Source organism: Anabrus simplex, chromosome X, assembly GCF_040414725.1.
Source record: "Anabrus simplex isolate iqAnaSimp1 chromosome X, ASM4041472v1, whole genome shotgun sequence".
In the NCBI taxonomy this organism is placed as follows: Eukaryota; Metazoa; Arthropoda; class Insecta; order Orthoptera; family Tettigoniidae; genus Anabrus; species Anabrus simplex.
This window is the reverse complement of record NC_090279.1, coordinates 112,259,952-112,281,286: the sequence shown is the minus strand read 5'-3', so window position 1 is coordinate 112,281,286 and position 21,335 is coordinate 112,259,952. Positions and strand designations below refer to the sequence as shown.

General features: G+C 42.0%; 1 protein-coding gene across 1 annotated transcript in view; it reads left to right on the top strand.

Moving 5' to 3' along the window:
- The window catches only part of LOC136886205 (C-type lectin lectoxin-Lio3), a 94,030-nt gene that overhangs the window by 30,987 nt on the left and 41,708 nt on the right, over window positions 1-21,335 (top strand). The window contains exon 4 of the mRNA XM_068230689.1: window positions 10,110-10,331. Coding sequence (XP_068086790.1) covers window positions 10,110-10,331 — 222 coding nt within the window. The remainder of the gene's footprint in view (window positions 1-10,109; window positions 10,332-21,335) is intronic.

The following is a 21,335-nucleotide window of genomic DNA, read 5'->3' as shown; positions in this document are numbered from 1 at the left end:
CCTGACAAGGATATAATTTTACAAGGTGATCTTAAAAAATATAAAGCAATACTTTTTGCTACTGACGCAACACGACGTAATTACAAGATAACAGAAGCTGTAAATGCGAATAAGAGTTACAAGTATCGTGAGTTTATTTCTAAGCTGTTTCCGACTGCACGTAGTTTAGATGTTATCTACAAGCCTTTGTTGCCGTATGTGGATGTAAGATACTGGAATGACCCAAACTTACTCGTTGAACGATTACAACTTTTAAGAGCATCGCAAGAGGCTGGTCACACTGGTCACGGATCAGAAATTCTAGAAATAGAAAGAGAACTACGTTATGCCGGTATTATTTTGTAATGGCTCGTCAAGAGAAGATCTCACCTGTAAAGGTAAACATCGCACATGAGTTACATAAACCAGCACGTCGCACCTACTGTCGCAGACGCGTTATTACACGAGGAAAAGATGATCTCTGGCAAGCAGACTTAGTAGAAATGATTCCATATGCTTCTAGTAATAAGGGGTATAAGTATCTACTTAATGTTATCGATGTGTACTCGAAGTTTGCTTTTGCACAACCCGTGCGTTCTAAAACAGCAGCTCAAGTTAAAGAAGCATTTAAACATATTGTTGAAGAATCGAAACGCTGCCCAAGGCTTCTTCAAACTGATCAAGGTAAAGAGTTTTACAACAAGGATTTTTCTTCTTACCTCAAGTTACTTGGCATTCAACACTACTCTACGTTCAGCAATCTCAAGGCAAGTGTTGTAGAACGCTTTAATCGTACACTCAAAACAATGATGTGGCGAGAATTTACAGCGCAAGGTTCATATCGTTGGATTGATCTGCTACCTAGACTTTTATCTACCTACAACGATACACCTCATCGCACTATCGGAACAAAGCCACGTCTTGTTACAAAGAATACACCTCGTATAAATGCTATTCATCTTGTAATTAAAACAGCTGATCCAGGTCGTCATCGCTTTAAAGAAGGTGATTTTGTTCGCATCAGCAAACACAAGTCTATCTTAGCAAAAGGATACACACCTAACTGGAGCACTGAAATTTTTCAAATCAGAAGTGTTAAGCTTACTAATCCAGTTACGTATTTACTTCGCGATCTCAGAGGACAGCCTATTGAAGGAGGATTCTACATCGAAGAACTGCAGAAAACAAAATATCCTGATCACTATTTAGTTGAACGTGTTATTCGACGTCGTGGCAATAAACTGTATGTTAAATGGCTTGGTTTTAATAACAGCTTTAATTCATGGATTAATAAAGAGGATGCACTTTAAATCTTATGTGTGTTTTCTTTTAATCCTCTACGTTTCCTTTCTTCTAAGTCACTAGGACATGCTGTAGGATTAAACAACACCTGTAATATATTTTGACAATTCATATTTATTTTAGAATATGTATACATTTTTATCCTTTGTTTAATTTGCGGTCTTTGTCACTCAGTTTTCGTTTTATTACACCAACAACGACAAGTGCTGCTATATTCTTCTGAGCAGCTAAAGCACCAGGTAATAACACACACACACACAGCATAACTCTACGAAGCAGATTTTAACAGCTACACGACATACTCTATGCAGGCAGCATGTAACTACGTGTCAGGCGAACGTGTTCTAGGGCCGCAGGGGAGATGAAGCACGAAGAAAAGAAGATCAATCACTCTATTGATGAGTCCAGGCCCAACATGCTTCCTCATCTTTCTCCCAGCACGTTTCTTCACCCTTTCCTTGTTTACTCTCTCCACAGCCATGATAAGTGTTTATAAGCGAAGACAACTCGTTAGTTTTAGGTCCGTGATACAGTTTAATTAGTTGACATGTACGGCACTGTCTCACAGAAGGTCGTCTACCTAAACTCACGTGTTCATGATGTAAACTACACGTTTGAAGCTCTGACAAAACAGGATCTTGAGTCCACTCACGAGGCACCTTATCCCAAATCTTCTTTACAGCATTCGCAGCTACATTAACCAAAAATGCCTTTGGTAATGCATTTAACTCTTCTTCTGTAAAAGTGTTTAGTTTCTTTTTGCATGCATAAAACTTTACGATCGCCTTTTCAACTGCGTTACACTTAGTATCTGTTAGAAATGACATGATGTCTTTACTCTAGAAATGTTTCTTTTACACTAAGGTTATTTCGACACTGCAGTTTACATATGTTGTTCACTTCCCGGCATGCACTGCGACACAACCAATCAAAGAGCATACCTACATGTTGTAAAGACTGTTTACTTGTTTCTCTACTATGCTCCTTCGGAAGAGTTTTAAATGATGGGCACCCCAATTCATGCATGTCGATAATTTCACATGATGGTGGTAGAAAATCACGCAACCATTCTTTCTTTTCACAACCCTTTAAAAGAACAAGATCTGCTCTTGACAAATGTGCATTCATCATTAAAGGTAGAAAACGATAAGGTATTCCTTTTTCTTCCCACTTCAAACCTAAATTGTTTTCAATCCACTGAGTCTGCTTTTTATCTTCATCTGTTTGCAAACAGTAAGGGAACGGTTGGCTAAATACTAAACTAACAAGTTTTGGAGCACACAACACACTGCAATCTAACACAGCCACCTCTTTAAACACAAATTTGTTTCCGTTTACTTTAAAGCCTTGCACATCAACTATTAATGTTTTCGTCATGTTTGCACTCCACACTCTATCACTGTTTCTCAAAGACTAAAGCTTTTAGTCAGCGAACGGGGTTAAACATGCACAATGACGTCATCACTGCAGCACGTCCTTACTCCAGCTTGCCCGATGCGTGATTATACTTGTTCGAATTAACCGCCACCACATTTCAACTAAAGAGTGCAGCAGCGAGGTAAGCGATGTAAGATGGCAGTAGCTAAAGATGGCAGCACTGTTCTCTCTGGATTAAAGATGGCTGCCTGTCAAAAATATTTTTTCAAATTATCCGCCACTACATAGAGTGCAGCACTGAGGTTTGCGATGCAAGATGGCGGGTGACAGCTTGTCAAATAGATTTTTTTTCAAAGGTAAGTAGCTAAGGAGGGCAGCACTAAGGTTAGCAATGCAAGATGGTGGATGACAGCTGTGATGTAAAAAATTACCCGCAAGATAGCACCACGATGCTCTTTTCATTAAAGATGGCAGCTTGTTAAATAGAATTGTTCAAATTAACCGCCTCGAAGGTAAGTAGCTAAAGAGGGCAGCACTGTTCTCTCTGGATTAAAGATGGCTGCTTGTCGAAAAGAATTTTTCAAATTAACCGCCTCAAAGGTAAGTAGCTAAAGAGGGCACCACTGTTCTCTCTGGATTAAAAATGGCTGCTTGTCGAAAAGAATTTTCCAAATTAACCGCCTCAAAGGTAAGTAGCTAAAGAGGGCAGCACTGTTCTCTCTGGATTAAAGATGGCTGCTTGTCGAAAATAATTTTTCAAATTATCCGCCATAACAAAGAGGGCAGCACGGTGCTCTCTGGATTAAAGATGGTGGATGACAGCTGAAGAGCGCGTAGAATTTGTTTCCAAACAAGAGCACGTAGAATTTGCCACCACCACATTTCAACTAAAGAGTGCGGCACTGTTCTCTCTGGATTAAAGATGGTGGATGACAGCTGACAGAAAAGCGCATAGGTTTGTTTCCAAACAAGAACACGTGGAATTTGCCACCACCACATTTCAACTAAAGAGTGCAGCGCTGTTCTCTCTGGATTAAAAATGGTGGATGACAGCTGTCAAAAAAGCACATGGGTTTGTTTCCAAACAAGAGCACGTGGAATTTGCCGCCACCACATTTCAAAGGTATCTAGCTAAAGATGGCAGCACGGTGCTCTCTGGATTAAAGATGGCGGATGATAGCTCTCAAAAGAGCGCATAGGTTGGTTTCCAAACAAGAGCATGTAGAATTTGCCGCCACCACATTTCAACTAAAGAGTGTAGCACTGAGGTTTGTAATGCAAGATGGCGGATGACAGCTGTCAGAAAATAGCACGTGAATTTGTTTCCAAACAAGAGCACGTGGAATTTGCCGCCACCACATTTCAACTAAAGATTGCAGCACTGTTCTCTCTGGATTAAAGATGGCGGATGACAGCTGTGACGTACTACATTTCAAAGGTAAGTAGCTAAAGAGGGCAGCACTGTGCTCTATAGATTAAAGATGGCGGATGACAGCTGCACGTGGCTTTGTTTACCTCGCGCTAGTGAGGTTAAGTTGGTAGCACTAAGGTTTAGACCCGTCAAGATTGCAGCACTGCGGGTGACAGGTGATGAATTTACATCTACTACGATAAAGAGGGCAGCACAGTGCTCTGTGGTTTAAAGATGGCGGATGACAGCTGTCAAAAAAGCACGTGGCTTTGTTTACCACACGCTAGTTAGGTTAAGTTAGTACCACTAAGGTTTAGGCCCGTCAAGATGGCAGTACTGAGGTTAGCGATGCGTTGTTGTCTGTCAAAAAGCACGTGGCTGTCAAAAAACACGTGGCTTTGTTTACCTCACGCTAGTTAGGTTAAGTTGGCACCACTGAGGTTTAGGCCCGTCAAGATGGCAGCAGTGAGGTTAGCTATGCGTTGTTGTCGATGACAGCTGTCAAAAAGCACGTGGCTTTGTTTAAAAATTCAAATCTCGCGCCAAAATTCAAATCTCCCGCCAAAATTCAAATTTCCCGCCAGAATTCAAATTTCCCGCGGGAGGAGGAGGAGGCGCCCGAACTCTCCAATTATACTACTTCAGTGTGTACGCCAGTGAAAACTCTCTCCTCCTCAACCCCCAAAAATCTCAAACAATTATTACCGGTTCTCAGAAATTATTAAACATCATGTATATAAATTATGCTATTCCTCCGGTGATATTAAATGCCACCGTAATCCCGTTCAGTAAGGAAGTTAAGAACCTAGGTATGACCCTGACTGAAACTCTTGACTGGTCTGCACACGTAATAAATACATGTAGAAAGATGTACGCGACGTAAGACGTAAAGATAAAACTACTCCAAACTTTGATACTACCAATACTTGACTACTGCGACATTGTCTTCATTGATGCAACCCGTGAACAAACTATGAAACTTCAACGAGCACTGAACTCTGGACTTCGATATGTTTTTAACTTGAGTTACGATGCTCACATAACCCCTAGCTACACATTTCTTTCCTGGCTGAAACCCGAGGGGCGACGGAAATTCCATGTACTTACGTTGATATATCGAACTCAGAAGGAAAATCTACCCAAATACATCTCTTCAAAATTCCATTTATTATCCTCATTCCATAATTGTAACACTAGATCTGGCACTTCCCTCGCTATTCCCGTCAACCACTCTTCAATATATAACAGATCATTCGTTGTGGCTGGGTCACGATTTTGGAATTCACTCCCAGCTGCTGTCAGGAACTCAAACTCAATATCGAAATTTAAGATTTCATGTAGAGATTACCTGTTGAATACCGTTGATTGTCTCGTGTGTATGATGACGTATGATAGGTTGTGTGATTGTGATTATTATTATTATTATTATTATTATTATTACTATTATTATTATTATTATTATTATTATTATTATTATTATTATTATTATTATTATTACTATAGTGTAATGTACATAATTTTAGCTTCTTACTCATGTACATAGATCACTTTTATGGCCATACTTATATTTCCATTTACTTTATTACTTATTGTGTTCTCTTTTTGCATTGCTTATTTTTTTTTTTTTTTTTTTGTAGTTTGTATCTTACTTTTCATTATGACTTTGTCTCTTTCTCATTATCTATACGCTCCGAAGTTTATTCTATTTTGTTTCTTGAACTCTGCTTTCTTTCTTCATTATATGTTGTCCAAATCTGTAATTTTTAGCTTTTTATCTTTGATTTTATGATAGAATAGTACATTTGTTGTATATATGTATTATATGTAGATTAATAATGTGGTTAAGTGTAAGAGAGGGCCACTAGCCCTAACTTCGCCACTGCTAAAGTCAATAAATAAATAAATAAATAAATAAATAAATAAATAAATAAATAAATAAATAAATAAATAAATAAATAAATAAATAAATAAATAAATAAATAAATAAATAATTTGGCTTGAGAAAGGCGGTTCCCTTGACGAGTGCTGATGTCATGTATGCTACTGTTTTGTATAAGTCCTCGTTTATTGTACAGTAGTGTATAACATGGGCCTCGCAGGCCAACACTGTGTTAACTTGTTTAAAAGCTTAGATTAACCATTTAATATCTTCCAAGCGCCTGGCTTAATTCAACCAAAATGTGTACAAATGATGACGTTAACAAAATGTGGTTCACTCTTAAGAAAGAATAATCAAATATGGATCAATCTTTGTACACACAACCTACTCTCCATTTACATATTTTGAAGTGGTTCTAATGCTGCCAACTATATGCAATATTTAGAAGAAGCTTTGCAGTTACTCTTGTGGGCTGATCCGACTTTGACTGAACACTGTACGCTCTAACAAGTGATGTGTGTATGTTTAGATGGTTCCAGAATTATTAATATTGAGCAAATGGAGGTGTCAACGAAACACGGGAAATGTAGCTAAATTAAAATAAGTCATAATTACAGGTTTTTGTTAATTATCTCGCACATCTTTTACTCACGATACAATGTTAAGCCACTGATATCTCAAACAGTCAGCTCGCACTCATGAAGCTCACTGTATTGCACTTGTTACGCACTTCAGTTCCCTTCCCGTACCGTGAAGGGGTGGGACGGGCCTCTCTCAGACCAAACCGTCAGCTCACTGTATTCAACTTGTTACGCACTTCAGTTCCCTTCCGGTAACTTGAAGGGGTGGGACGGGCTTCTCTCAGACCAAACCGTCAGCTCACTGTATTCAACTTGTTACGCACTTCAGTTCTCTTCCGGTAACTTGAAGGGGTGGGACGGGCTTCTCTCAGACCAAACCGTCAGCTCACTGTATTGAACTTGTTACGCACTTCAGTTCTCTTCCGGTAACTTGAAGGGGTGGGACGGGCTTCTCTCAGACCAAACCGTCAGCTCACTGTATACAACTTGTTACGCACTTCAGTTCCCTTCCCGTAACGTGAACGGGTGGGACGGGCCTCTCTCAGACCAAACAGTCAGTTCGTAAACACAGAGCTCTCTCTATTGAACTTGTTACGCACTTCAGTTCCCTTCCGGTAACGTGAAGGGGTGGGACGGGCTTCTCTCAGACCAAACCGTCAGCTCACTGTATACAACTTGTTACGCACTTCAATTCTCATCCCGTACCGTGAAGAGGTGGGGCGGTCCTCTTTCAGTCCAGGGAGGTTTGTGGTGTGGAGAAATAGAAAATTATATTCGATAAAATGTTAAAGAAATGCCAACTGGAACTTAATAAAGGAATGAGTTGTCTTGGATTCTCTTCGTTTAAAAATGAACTCTACCAGTGGTTAACAGTACTGCACGACTTACCGCCACTTTGTCTTCTGAAGCTCATTTGAGGATACTAGTGAAGATTATTTAAATGATGTAGTACTACAACGTTTTAGTGGGAAGCAGGAGCATGCTTCATGAGCTAAAGCTCATTCTGTATAACTCTTATTCGTTGTGAGTGAAGGTTTATTTATTTTTTAGCATTTACTTCAGAGGAAAGCACGGATCAGTTAGCAAATCATGCTCTGGTACGAAACAACACATGCTGCGCCCAACGTCGCCCCTCATACCATCAGAGCAGACGTGTGGCAGCCAGTCGAATAAAATGTTATGGACTTTTTTTTTGCTAGGGGCCTTACGTCGCGCCGACACAGATAGGTCTTATGGCGACGATGGGATAGGAAAAGCCTAGGAGTTTGAAAGAAGTGGCCGTGGCCTTAATTAAGGTACAGCCCCAGCATTTGCCTGGTGAAAAAGGGGAACCACGGAAAACCATTTTCAGGGCTGCCGATAGTGGCATTCGAACCTACTATCTCCCGCATGCAAGCTCAGAGCCGCGCGCCTCTACGCGCACGGCCAGCTCGCCCAGTGTTATGGAAATCCATAGGAACATCCGGCAACATAAAAGAATCTAATATGTTCAATTTTCAATCCAGCTGAATCTAGCAGAAAACTGTGGGCTTTTTCAGAAGTGATTTAACACGATTGTGATATTGTCGATTATTCATTTTACACATGTCCGGAATAAGAAATACATCAAACACGGTTAAATCATCTCGAAAATACTGCGAACTGTCCAGCTCCTGAAATGAGTTGCACACATCAGTTTATCACGTAGATAGAAGCACTGGCAGTTCAGTCCGCACACATCAGTTTATCACGCAGATAGAAGCACTGGTACAGTCCGCACACATCAGTTTATCACGTAGATAGAAGCACTGGTAGTTCAGTCCGCACACATCAGTTTATCACGTGGATAGAAGCACTGATGGTACAGTCCGCACACATCAGTTTATCACGTAGATAGAAGCACTGGTACAGTCCGCACACATCAGTTTATCACGTAGATAGAAGCACTGGTGCAGTCCGCACACATCAGTTTATCACGTAGATAGAAGCACTGATGGACATCAGTTTATCACGTAGATAGAAGCACTGGTAGTTCAGTCCGCACACATCAGTTTATCACGTAGATAGAAGCACTGGTACAGTCCGCACACATCAGTTTATCACGTAGATAGAAGCACTGGTAGTTCAGTCCGCACACATCAGTTTATCACGTGGATAGAAGCACTGATGGTACAGTCCGCACACATCAGTTTATCACGTAGATAGAAGCACTGGTACAGTCCGCACACATCAGTTTATCTGTAGATAGAAGCACTGGTAGTTCAGTCCGCACACATCAGTTTATCACGTAGATAGAAGCACTGGTACAGTCCGCACACATCAGTTTATCACGTAGATAGAAGCACTGGTAGTTCAGTCCGCACACATCAGTTTATCACGTGGATAGAAGCACTGATGGTACAGTCCGCACACATCAGTTTATCACGTAGATAGAAGCACTGGTACAGTCCGCACACATCAGTTTATCACGTAGATAGAAGCACTGGTGCAGTCCGCACACATCAGTTTATCACGTAGATAGAAGCACTGATGGACATCAGTTTATCACGTAGATAGAAGCACTGGTAGTTCAGTCCGCACACATCAGTTTATCACGTAGATAGAAGCACTGGTACAGTCCGCACACATCAGTTTATCACGTAGATAGAAGCACTGGTAGTTCAGTCCGCACACATCAGTTTATCACGTGGATAGAAGCACTGATGGTACAGTCCGCACACATCAGTTTATCACGTAGATAGAAGCACTGGTACAGTCCGCACACATCAGTTTATCACGTAGATAGAAGCACTGGTACAGTCCGCACACATCAGTTTATCACGTAGATAGAAGCACTGGTACAGTCCGCACACATCAGTTTATCACGTAGATAGAAGCACTGGTAGTTCAGTCCGCACACATCAGTATATAACGTAGATAGATGCACTGGTACAGTCCGCACACATCAGTTTATCACGTAGATAGAAGCACTGGTACAGTCCGCACACATCAGTTTATCACGTAGATAGAAGCACTGGTAATGCAGTCCGCACACATCAGTATATAACGTAGATAGAAGCACTGGTACAGTCCGCACACATCAGTTTATCACGTAGATAGAAGCACTGGTAGTAAAGTCCGCACACATCAGTTTATCACGTGGATAGAAGCACTGGTCTGCCTGCTAGGCAAGATTGTTGAGGCGTGAAGTCTATGTGGTGGTTAGCCGATTCGAATCCCGCTATCAGAATGTTGGCCGGCAGCGATGGAGTGTTGTGGTGTACAATTTCTAATGACGAGATTGCGTACCAAAAGCCTCTCGACAGCGATCGTTTGAAGCGAGGGCATATAACACTTTTGATGGTGATTAGTTCGTCGGATGGAGAAGTTAGGCCATGAACAAACACCTTGATGCTATTTTAGGCTATGTCACGTTTCACCCTCTCCTTTCTCTTACGTTTCGTCCTTCACTTCAGCTCATTAACTCCTCTTCATACACTGACCATGTCATGCATCAGAGAGTACAACAAATAACAGAGGATCTTCATTTTAAAACGTAGGATAGTCTAAAATCTGAAAGTGTGAACTAATTGTTTAAATGGGATGTTCTATCTGCCCACAGGTTATGTGCTGTTTGAAAGATTCAACTGTTATAAGGCATACGTTGAAAGAAAGAACTGGACTGAGGCCAGGAAGCAATGCAAGAGAGACAGAGGGGATCTGATGGTGGCGGAGAGTGACGGGGAGTGGTTCGATGTGATCCCTGCAATGTACAATAATTATTCGTTGTCCAACCCCTGGATGGGAGTTCACAAGCCTGTAGGTTGCTGGGTGACTGTGCATGGTAAGTTCTTCTCTCTAGCTCTCTTCTGCTCATGAAATACTGTATGTCGGACGGAAGACATTTCTTATATTAAACATTTAGCTAGTGATGTCACTGGCTGATGAACGCACGAGGAGTAGATAACCATCTCCTATTAATTATAATCAAGCGAGGAACTAAGGAGTCCAACCCTCAGTAGCTCAGGCCGCAAAGAGCTAGCTTTCTGAGACCAAGTTGGCAGGTTCGATTCTCGCTCACTCCGGTGCTACGTCAGACTTGTGTCCATAGATTTACTGGCACATAAAATTTTATCCTGAAGGGCAAAATTCCGGCACGCTGATGTGTCGAAAAACCATGCGAATATACTTATTGGGGCGTAAAACCGATAACATGAATTAAGTCCAAAGAAAAGGAAAGAGCCGTAAAGGGCATGAACACCGTGAGAGTATGAGGACTTCTTGGTGCTGTTGGAGAAGTTATCTATATGTTCCAGTTTTGTATCATCGACCAGACATTCATTTCTCCAAACTTTCCTCCCTACTGACATTACTTTAGACTTTGTTCATGTCATTCTCACTCCACCTCTCTTCAGCTTCCATGATGTTAGATTGCAGGCTTTCAGCTCTCTCTGTCATTAACAAAAAATCATCGGCGCAGTACAAACTTCTTATGACATTTACACCTGACTGAATCAATCCCTGGCACTTCCATTAGCTGAACTGTAGTCATGTGCAACTCCCACTGTAGCCGTTCTCAAAATAAATGAGTTTGATTGCTAGTAATATTCCCTCAGTATGGCTAAATCATTTCCCGCAGTGCTCTGCCATATGACTTTTGTAGATCTACGAATCATAAACATACATTTTTATTCATCTCGCAGTACTTTGCAATAACCTGGTGTATAGTAAATCTATGATAGTGACAACCCCTCTGCGGCCTGAAACCTCACTGGTTCACATCCGGCTTACTCTCAACCATTGATCGCTCTCTCTCTTTTCAAAAATACACGTAAACGCCTTTCCTGGTGCACGAACGAGTCGCCATCAACAGCATCCTTGAAATACCTACATAGTTCTTGGAATCCTTCCCTTGGTTACAGATAGGTGCAATTACTGCTTCCTCCAATCAGAAGGTACCTCTTTAACATTGTTACTCTGTTATACCACTGACAGCCTTCCCAGGATATTTCGAGCCTAATTTCGTCCAATTGCTGCTGCTTTGAGACAATAAAGTGTATTTACCATTCTCATGGGCGACGTCCACTTACACAGAACAGGGATTTCATTTATAAACGATCTGGCCATTCTCACAGCACTCGGCCTACCTTGCTGTCGTAACGTGCCACAAAGTGGAGTTCTGGACCATGGTTGCCAACTGTTGAACTAATCTCGAACATTCGTGCTCAGTATTTATCATCAAGTGTGTATCGGCATGTTCGTCAACACTGCGCTAGATCACTTGTTAAAGATACCGTAGTGATGTAAACTGTTATCTATCATTATCAATAAGTTATTTCGTGATGTTTTATTGCACCTGGCCTTCTTTTCCACCCAACCAGGCACTGAAATACACGTACGTCACATTACTATAATTGGATAGAATACAAAGAAAATTACAATAAGAGTGATGAGTGATGAAATTAAATTAATTCGAAATAAATATAACTAGATAGCGCATGAAATGTAATAAGACTTGAAACATAAAACGATCAATAGCTTTAAGCTAATCTTCTACCATGACGACAGAATGGTTGTGATTATCAGCTTAAAGTTTATTGGCACTGAATGTCTCCAGAGTGCTTCTTTGAAAGTACGAACAGCGCTTAACTCTCTGATACTTTGAGGAACACTCGGAATGTAGCCTCAGTGTACACATTTACGATAGTTTAATCACTCCTTTACCAGAACTGCCGGCTGTTCCTGAGTCCTGTCGTAAAGTTTATCACAGTCTGGGTCATTATCTTAACATGATTGTGAAGTAAACACCATCGCTTTTGCCCGGTATATCATCTTCAGCAGAATTGCGTCGGGAGAACACTACAAACACGCAAGCATGAGGTGTTACTTGAAAGGAACCTTCAATCATCACAAGTTGAATTAATTTCCTGTGTTAAACAAAAAACGTTTTGAATTATGCGACCACCCACCTACTAAAACACCACGCGAAGGCCAAAAACAGCAGACAAAATTACAAGAAATATGCAGTTAAAGAGAGAAACCGTTGAAGGCTAAACGATACGTTTGGAAAGAGGTTACGTTAAGAATTGTAAGCCATAGGAAAGAGAGATTTGCACACATGAGGATGAGATAGGCACGACTCCTACTGGCGCAGCAAGGGGGAAGCGAGCCGTTGATTTACGTTCGGCGCGAACAAATTAAGAATTTATGCCGAAATGTTAAATTAAAGGAGCGAAAAAGAATATGTTAGCATGGCTCAGTACTGCTTGAAGGAGCTTGAATGAAAGCAAAGCACTTAGGACTGTTCGTTTCGCGGTCTAGCTCCTGTAAGGCAGGGTGGACAGCATTTGCCATGTGTGGGTAACTGCGTGTTGTGTGTAAGCTGGCGACAGCACAGACACCCAGTACTCGAGGCAGGGGAATTAACTATTTAAGATTGAAATCCCCGACACGGACGGGAATTGAACCCGGAGCCCTCTAGAACAAAGGTCAGCACGCTAACCATTTAGCCACGGGGGCGGACACTTAAGGTGTGTGGGGGTATTTCCCCTTTCGGCCTTTGTGTAGGGAATATAGCCGTGTGTTGACAAATGTCAGGAGATGAGGCGAGGGATTTCTCTGTACGCAAGTTTACAACATCGTGTCAGCCCTTGTACATCGGTTCCAGGAAACAACAATATCCCAGAGGTCCTGGCACAGCGTGGGTTGTACCGTGGATGAAAGATGTGCTGTGTTTAAGTTACGGTGTTGGGAAGACTGTGACAGGATTGTGAGCTGCACGTTAGTTCCTCGTTTTTCGCATATTACTGACTTGTTTGAATATGGAACGTTTCGTCTTAAAGAAGCTGTAAATGTGTACATCCTCGGTAAGTTATGAAAATGTTTTGTGCAGCACTAGCATGTAGTAGCAAAACATGATCGCGCATGCGTGCCTAAGTTCTAAAGGTAGGTCTGTCAGTTTGTCAAATGGCCGGGGACTGATTATAACCCCTAATGGCTCCATCAAAAGTGCAGGTAACTATTTTGTACTGTAACTGGCGAGCGTCATAACTCATTTCCAATGGTTCTATGTTCTCACCAAGACGGCCGAGGCTTGAATTACGGTCGATGCATGGAACACTTTTAAAACGGAAAGTCAGGTTCTGTTGATTCCGATTCTTCTTAAAACCGTAGATCACGTCGCTTACTTTCCGTTAGTACTTTTGAGAAATAATTGCATCATTTACGGTTGTGTATATCGAGTATCCAACAATTCTTCAGGCTTACCTTACACCTTAAACGGTGAGTGGATGCCGTGACGCACCCAGAAAGTGGGGCATAAGTCCAGGCCAGTAGTGTGGGGCGACTTTTCCTTGGGAGGATATATGAAAAGAAAACCTGTTCTACCGAGTGATGGGTCATCCGTACATATTGAAGGTTTTGTTTGGTACCATGTATGAGGGCCATTCAGAATGCAATGAGCCCGAGGCTACAAAATGAAAACCGCTGAAGGGTTCATAATGCAATTGCCTGCGGAAGAAGGTGCGGTCCCTACAAGAGCGCTGAGGTCCTAAACTCACTGCCGAATAGACCTGCAGAAGAAGGTGCGATCCCTATAAGAAAGCTGAGGTCGTAAACGCACAGCTGAAGGGACATGCGGAAGAAGGTGCTCTCCCTATAAGAGCGTTGAGGTCCTAAACTCACCGTTGAAAGGATCGTAATGCAACTACCTGCGGAAGGATGTGCGGTCTCCATAAGAGCGCTGAGATCTTACACTCACCACGGGAAGGATTGTAATGCAATTGCTTGCGGAAGGAGGTGTGGTCCCCATAATACCTCTGAGGTCCTAAACTTACCGCTAGAAGGATCGTAATCCAATTGCCTGCGGAAGGAGGTGCGGTTCCTATAAGAGCGTTGATGTCCTAAACTCACCGTTGAAAGGATCGTAATGCAACTACCTGCGGAAGGAGGTGCGGTCCCTATAAGAGCGCTGAGGTCCTAAACTCACAGCGGGAAGGATTGTTGTAATGCAATTGCTTGCGGAAAGAGGTGTGGTCCCCATAGTACCTCTGAGGTCCTAAACTTACCGCTAGAAGGATCGTAATCCAATTGCCTGCCGAAGGAGGTGCGGTCCCTATAAGAGCGTTGAGGTCCTAAACTCACCGTTGAAAGGATCGTAATGCAACTACCTGCGGAAGGAGGTGCGGTCCCTATAAGAGTGCTGAGGTCCTACGTTCACCGCTGTAAGGGTCGTAATGCAATTGCCTGCGGAAGAAGGTGCAGTCCCTATAAGAGCGCTGAGGTCCTAAACTCACCGCTGGAAGGATTGTAATGCAACTACCTGCGGAAGAAGGTGCAGTCCCTATAAGAGAGCTGAGGTCCTAAACTCACCGCTGGAAGGATTGTAATGCAATTGCCTGCGGAAGAAGGTGCAGTCCCTATAAGAGCGCTGAGGTCCTAAACTCACCGCTGGAAGGATTGTAATGCAATTGCCTGCGGAAGAAGGTGCAGTCCCTATAAGAGCGCTGAGGTCCTAAACTCACCGCTGGAAGGATTGTAATGCAATTGCCTGCGGAAGAAGGTGCAGTCCCTATAAGAGCGCTGAGGTCCTAAACTCACCGCTGGAAGGATTGTAATGCAATTGCCTGCGGAAGAAGGTGCAGTCCCTATAAGAGCGCTGAGGTCCTAAACTCACCGCTGGAAGGATTGTAATGCAATTGCCTGCGGAAGGAGGTGTGGTCCCCATAATACCTCTGAGGTCCTAGACTCACCTCTGGAAGGATCGTAATCCAATTGCCTGCGGAAGAAGGTGCAGTCCGTATAAGAGCGCTGAGGTCCAAACTCGCCGCTAGAAGGACATGGCTTCACACCACGTTACGACAGAGCGAGCACGCACATGCGTTGATCGCCCACGACACCCAGTCGTGCTGGAAACAGTGAAATGGATGCTTCAGAAGAAGAGCAAACGGTGTAGGGCTTCTCCTGACAGCAGAAGGAGTGATCGAAGAATGGCACAAATGTACAGAGAGCACTGCATGGCCGCCGCAAGGGTCAAGGCATGGCCCAACCGTTCAGGATGTTGTTGGCCGGTGACGAACGCCACACCGCATTACCGATGCCATTGTGCAGGAGGTGGATGCCCTCATTGAGTTACGGTAGCAGCCATTGCCGCAGAGGTCGGAGTGTGCTTCGGAAATATTCGTGCCTTAATTAAAAACAGATGGAAATTTCGCAGGTGGAATTGCGCGTCTCACAGTATTCAAGCAGCACAGGAAGCATGTCGAATGGACTTCGCTCCCGAACATTTGCTGCGCTATGCCAAGCAAGCCACGAGTGGTCGCTGGAGACGAGACTTCGACCTCGAGTCAAAACGACAAAGTCTCTAGTAGAAGCATGCAGGGTCACCGCCAAGGTGAGCTAAAGAATGCTCTGAGAAGCAAACAATTTTCCTCGCACGACGTCAAGCAGCGTTCGGAACTGTTTTACAACACAGCACCAGGAATTTCACAAGACGGCCATACAGTGGGAAAAGCTCCTCAACAGTACCGGGCAATACTTTTGAAATAACGGTACTGGTTTTGAATTTATAGCCTCCGGCTCTTTTCTTTTTGAATGGCCCTCATAATGCTGGAGTTGGTTTAATAATGAATATGAAAATAGGGCAGTGGGTAAGCTACTACGACCAGCATAGTTAAAGAATTATTGTCGTCAAGATAGACACCAAACCAATGCCCACCACAACAGTGCAGGTCTATATGCCTGCTAGTCCAGCGGATGATGAGAAATCGAAAGAATATACGAAGAAATAGAAGATTTATACAATATGTAAAAGGTGACGAGAATCTAATTGTGACGGGAGACTGGAATGCAGTGGTAGGCCAAGGAACAGAAGGTAATACAGTAGGAGAATTCAGATTGGGACAGAGGAACGAAAGAGGAAGTCGGCTGGTTGAATTCTGCACTGATCATAATTTAGTCCTTGCCAATACTTGGTTCAAACACCACAAACGACGGCTGTATACGTGGACGAGACCTGGAGACACTGGAAGGTATCAAATAGACTTCATTATGATTAGGCAGAGATTCAGAAACCAGGTGTTGGATTGCAAAACTTTCCCAGGAGCAGACGTGGACTCTGACTACAACTTGTTGGTCATGAAATGCCATCTGAAGTTGAAAAAATTGAAGAAAGGAAGGAATGCAAAAATATGGGATCTAGACAAGTTGAAAGAAAAGAGTGTGCGGGATTGTTTCAGGGAACATGTTGTTCAAGGAATAAATGAAAAGGCTGAAGGAAACACAATAGAGGAAGTGTGGATGGTCATGAAAAATGAAGTCAGTAGGGCTGCTGAAGAAATGTTAGGAAGGAAGAAAAGACCAAGTAAGAATCAATGGATAACTCAGGAGATACTAGACTCGATTGATGAACGACGAAAATACAAGAATGCTAGAAATGAAGAGGGCAAAAAATAATACAGGCGCTTGAATAATGACGTGGATAGAACGTGCAAGGTAGCTAAGGAGAAGTGTCTGAAGGAGAAGTGCAAGGATGTCGAAGGTTGTATGGTCTTAGGAAAGGTAGATGCTGTATACAGAAAAATCAAGGAAAACTTTGGAGAAAGGAAATCTAGGTGTATGAATATTAAGAGGTAAGATGGAAAGCTACTTCTAGGGAAGGAAGGAAAAGCAGACAGATAGCAGGAACATATCCAACAGTTGTATCAAGGTGAAGATGTAGATAATTTGGTTCTGGAACAAGAAGAGGCTGTTAATGTTGATGAAATAGGAGACCCAACCTTTAGGTCAGAGTTTGACAGAGCTGTGAGTGACCTAAATAGGAACAAGGCACCTGGAATTGATGACAATCCCTCTGAAATACTGACTGCTTTAGGGGAAACCAACATGGCAAGTTTATTCCATTTTGTGTGTAAGATGAATTATATAGGAGAAGTCCCATCCGATTTTCGGCAGAATATTGTTATACCTATTCCCAAGAAAAGCGGTGCTGACAGGTGTGAAAACTACCGCACCATTAGTTTAGTATCTCATGCCTGCAAAATTTTAACACGTGTTATTTACAGAAGAATGGAAAAAGAAGTTGAAGCTGAGTTGAAGACCAATTTGGCTTCAGAAGAAATGTAGGGACACGTGAAGCAATCCTGACCTTACGTTTGATCTTAGAGAATCGAATTGAGAAGGACACGCCCACGTAAATGTTATTCGTAGATCTAGAAAGGGCATTCGACAATGTTGATTGGACCAAGCTATTTAAGATTCTGAAGGTGATTGGGATCCGGTACCGAGAACGAAGAATTATCTACAATCTGTATAAAAATCAGTCTACAGTGATAAGAATCGAGGGCTTTGAAAAAGAATCAGCAATCCTGAAAGGAGTGAGGCCATGCTGCAGTTTGTCCCCCCTTCATTTTCAATGTTGACATACAAAAGACAGTAAAGGAAATCAAAAAGGACTTTGGAAAGGAAATCCATGGAAAGGAAATCAAAACCTTAAGATTTGCCGATGATGTTATTTATATGAGATTGCAAAAGATCTCGAAAAGCTGCTGAATGGTATGGACGAAGTCTTGGGTAGGGAGTACAAGATGAAAATAAATAAGTCCAAAACAAAAGTAATGGAGTGCAGTCGAAAGAAATGCAGGTGATGCAGTTAATATTAGATTAGGAAATTAAGCCTTAAAGGAAGTAGATGAATGTTGTTACTTGGGTAGTAAAATAACTAACGATGGTAGAAGTAAGGAGGACATAAAATGCAGACTAGCACAAGCAAGGAAGAGCTTTCTTAAGAAAAGAAATTTGCTCACTTCAAACATTGATATAGGAATTAGATGTTTTATAAGATTTTCGTGTGGAGTGTGGCATTGTATGGAAGTGAAACATGGGCGATAACTAGTTCAGAGAGAAAGAGAATAGAAGCTTTTGAAATGTGGTGTTACAGAAGAATGCTGAAGGTGAGATGGATAGATCGAATCACGAATACAGGGATACTGAATCGAATTGGTGAGAGGAGATCGATTTGGCAAAATTTGACGAGAAGAAGAGATAGTATGAGAGGACACACTTAAGATACCCAGGACTTGTTCAGTTAGCTTTTGAAGGAAGTGTAGGTGGTAAGAACGCTGGGGGTAGACTAGGATATGAATGCAGATTGGAGCAGATGTAGGATGCAATTGTTACGTAGAAATGAAATCTTCGGCGCAGGATAGGGTCTCATTGAGAGCTATATCAAACCAGTCTATGGACTGATGACTGAAACAACAACAAACCCTTACATTATATATATTGTGTGTGTTTGCCGCATTATTTGTATAAAATGTCGCTTCTATACTTGTCCACTACTACAATAAAATTACCGTATTCATTCTAAATCACAATATTTCATCTTTACTCAAACTATTTATACTTGCATTAATTTCACTTGTATTCGAAGTATATGAAACGCTTCAGTTACGTTGGGATGGGAAAAATAGATGAAGAAAAGGCCGTATTCAGAGGTGGGAATTGACCAGAACCCCAGGAGTTTTAACGAATGCATTTCTATTAACCATTGTATATATAACTAGCTCATGTAACCATGCTTCGCTGCGGAATTCTCAGAAAGACTGCTTTTATGGTTTTTCCAACTGAAGTCATCATAGGTCATTGCAATGACGTCAGTAGGAATGTCGCGATTAAATGCAAAACTATTCTTTGAAATAGTTGATCAAATGAAAATCCGCACACTTTTTCACTTGTAACGAACAGTACTACGCTGCCGATGTAACAGTCAAAATTCCAGAGCTGGAGTGACCAGGCCGCAGACAGCCGCGAACACTCCTCTGCCATTGTTCCGTTAAGAGTGCAAACTTCTAATTCAAATCAGCGCCTCAGAGTACGGATTGAATTGGTGGAATACTATGATGTGTTACGTAGCATTAGTGTCAAGAAATTTATGAACCATGGGAATTGCATACTAAAGAAGAGAGAGATCTAATTCCCCAACTACTTCGCGCCAATATTCAGGTAGGATGTTGTACTCGATACGGAGTAATAATCCCATCTATCGGAGATGAATGGCAGCAGAAGACACTAAGAACACCACAACAAGCAATGGTCAATGTAATAATATTGCTGTTCAATTCTATGAGCTTTCTATATTCCAAGCCTTCACATTTAGTTTTCTTCACCATGAATAGCTAGTTGTTTTTTGGTCATGATCTTCCGATATTCTCTGATAAGAACGTTGTATCGCCGCAAATGAGGTGGAGGGTTGTGACTGAGAATAGGGAGCCATTATGTGGGAGTTGACATAATTTTTCCTGTAATCATGTTGTATTTGTCGATAGCACCAATAATAATATAAATATTTGAGAACAATATTTGGCCTTTCCCTGAACTACCATTTCACTCAGCGTGAATAAAACTATTTATGGTCTAGACTGTAACGACTTATTCCCCGACTTTAACACCGATTTTTATTAAATTCTCTTCAGCAGTTTTCTCTTGACGGGCATACGTAGTTACAAACGGACAGACAGGCAGACAGACAGACAGACAGACAGACAGACAGACAGACAGACAGACAGACAGACAGACAGACAGACAGACAGACAGACAGACAGACAGACAGAAAATACGGCAAATTCGAACGTGCATTTCCTTGTTATTGCTGTCACGACCGATACAGATATATCATTATTTTAAAGTTAAACTCTTGTTTTATGTATATTTAAATACCCACACGAATCCACCACACTCACGTGGAGCCTTATTAGGAATTCTATAGCCCCTGAACTCTCCGGAAGTTCGGACAACCACCAAAATAACATTTCCGCCTTAATACCCCCACCCAGCTGAAATCCTGACTACGCTACTGACGTCTCCCCATTACGCTCTTCGAGCATCTGACCAGCCATTCCATCTTGCTTGGCGGAGATTGCTGACATCGCGTGCCTCACAATCACAGAACTGCTCTTGTGCACTCAGGTTTCCAATATTCCACTTTATAGCCAAACATTAATATTTTGAAATCAATAAGGAATATAAGATATGTACATCTTACTTCAATCAATCAATCAATCAATCAATAAATCAATCAATCAATACTGATCTGCATTTAGGGCAGTCGCCCAGGTGGCAGATTCCATATCTGCTGTTTTCCTAGACTTTTCCTAAATGATTTCAAAGAAATTGGAAATTTATTGAACATCTCCCTTGGTAAGTTATTTGCCCCAGTTTGTACTCTTGCATTCCAAATTTATCTTCATATTGTGATCTTTCCTACTTTTATAAACGCCACTCAAACTTATTCGTCTACTAATGTCATTCCACGCCACCTCTCCGCTGACAGCTCGGAACATACCACTTAGTCGAGCAGCTCTTCTTCTTTCTCCCAATTCTTCCCAGCCCAAACATTGCAACATTTTTGTAACGCTACTCTTTTGTCGGAAATCATCCAGAACAAATCGAGCTGCTTTTCTTCGCATTTTTTCCAGTTCTTGAATCAGGTAATCCTGGTGAGGGTCCCATACACTGGAACCATACTCTAGTTGGGGTATTACCAGAGACTTATATGCCCTCTCCTTTACATCCTTACTACAACCCCTAAACACCCTCATAACCATGTGCAGAGAGCTGTACCCTTTATTTACAATCCCATTTATGTGATTACCCCAATGAAGATCTTTCCTTATATTAACACCTAGATACTTACAACGATCCCCAAACGGAACTTTCACCCCGTCAACGCAGTAATTAAAACTGAGAGGACTTTTCCTATTCGTGAAACTCACAACCTGACTTTTAACCCTGTTGATCAACGTACCATTGCCTGCTGTCCATCTCACATAATTATCGATGTCACGTTGCAGTT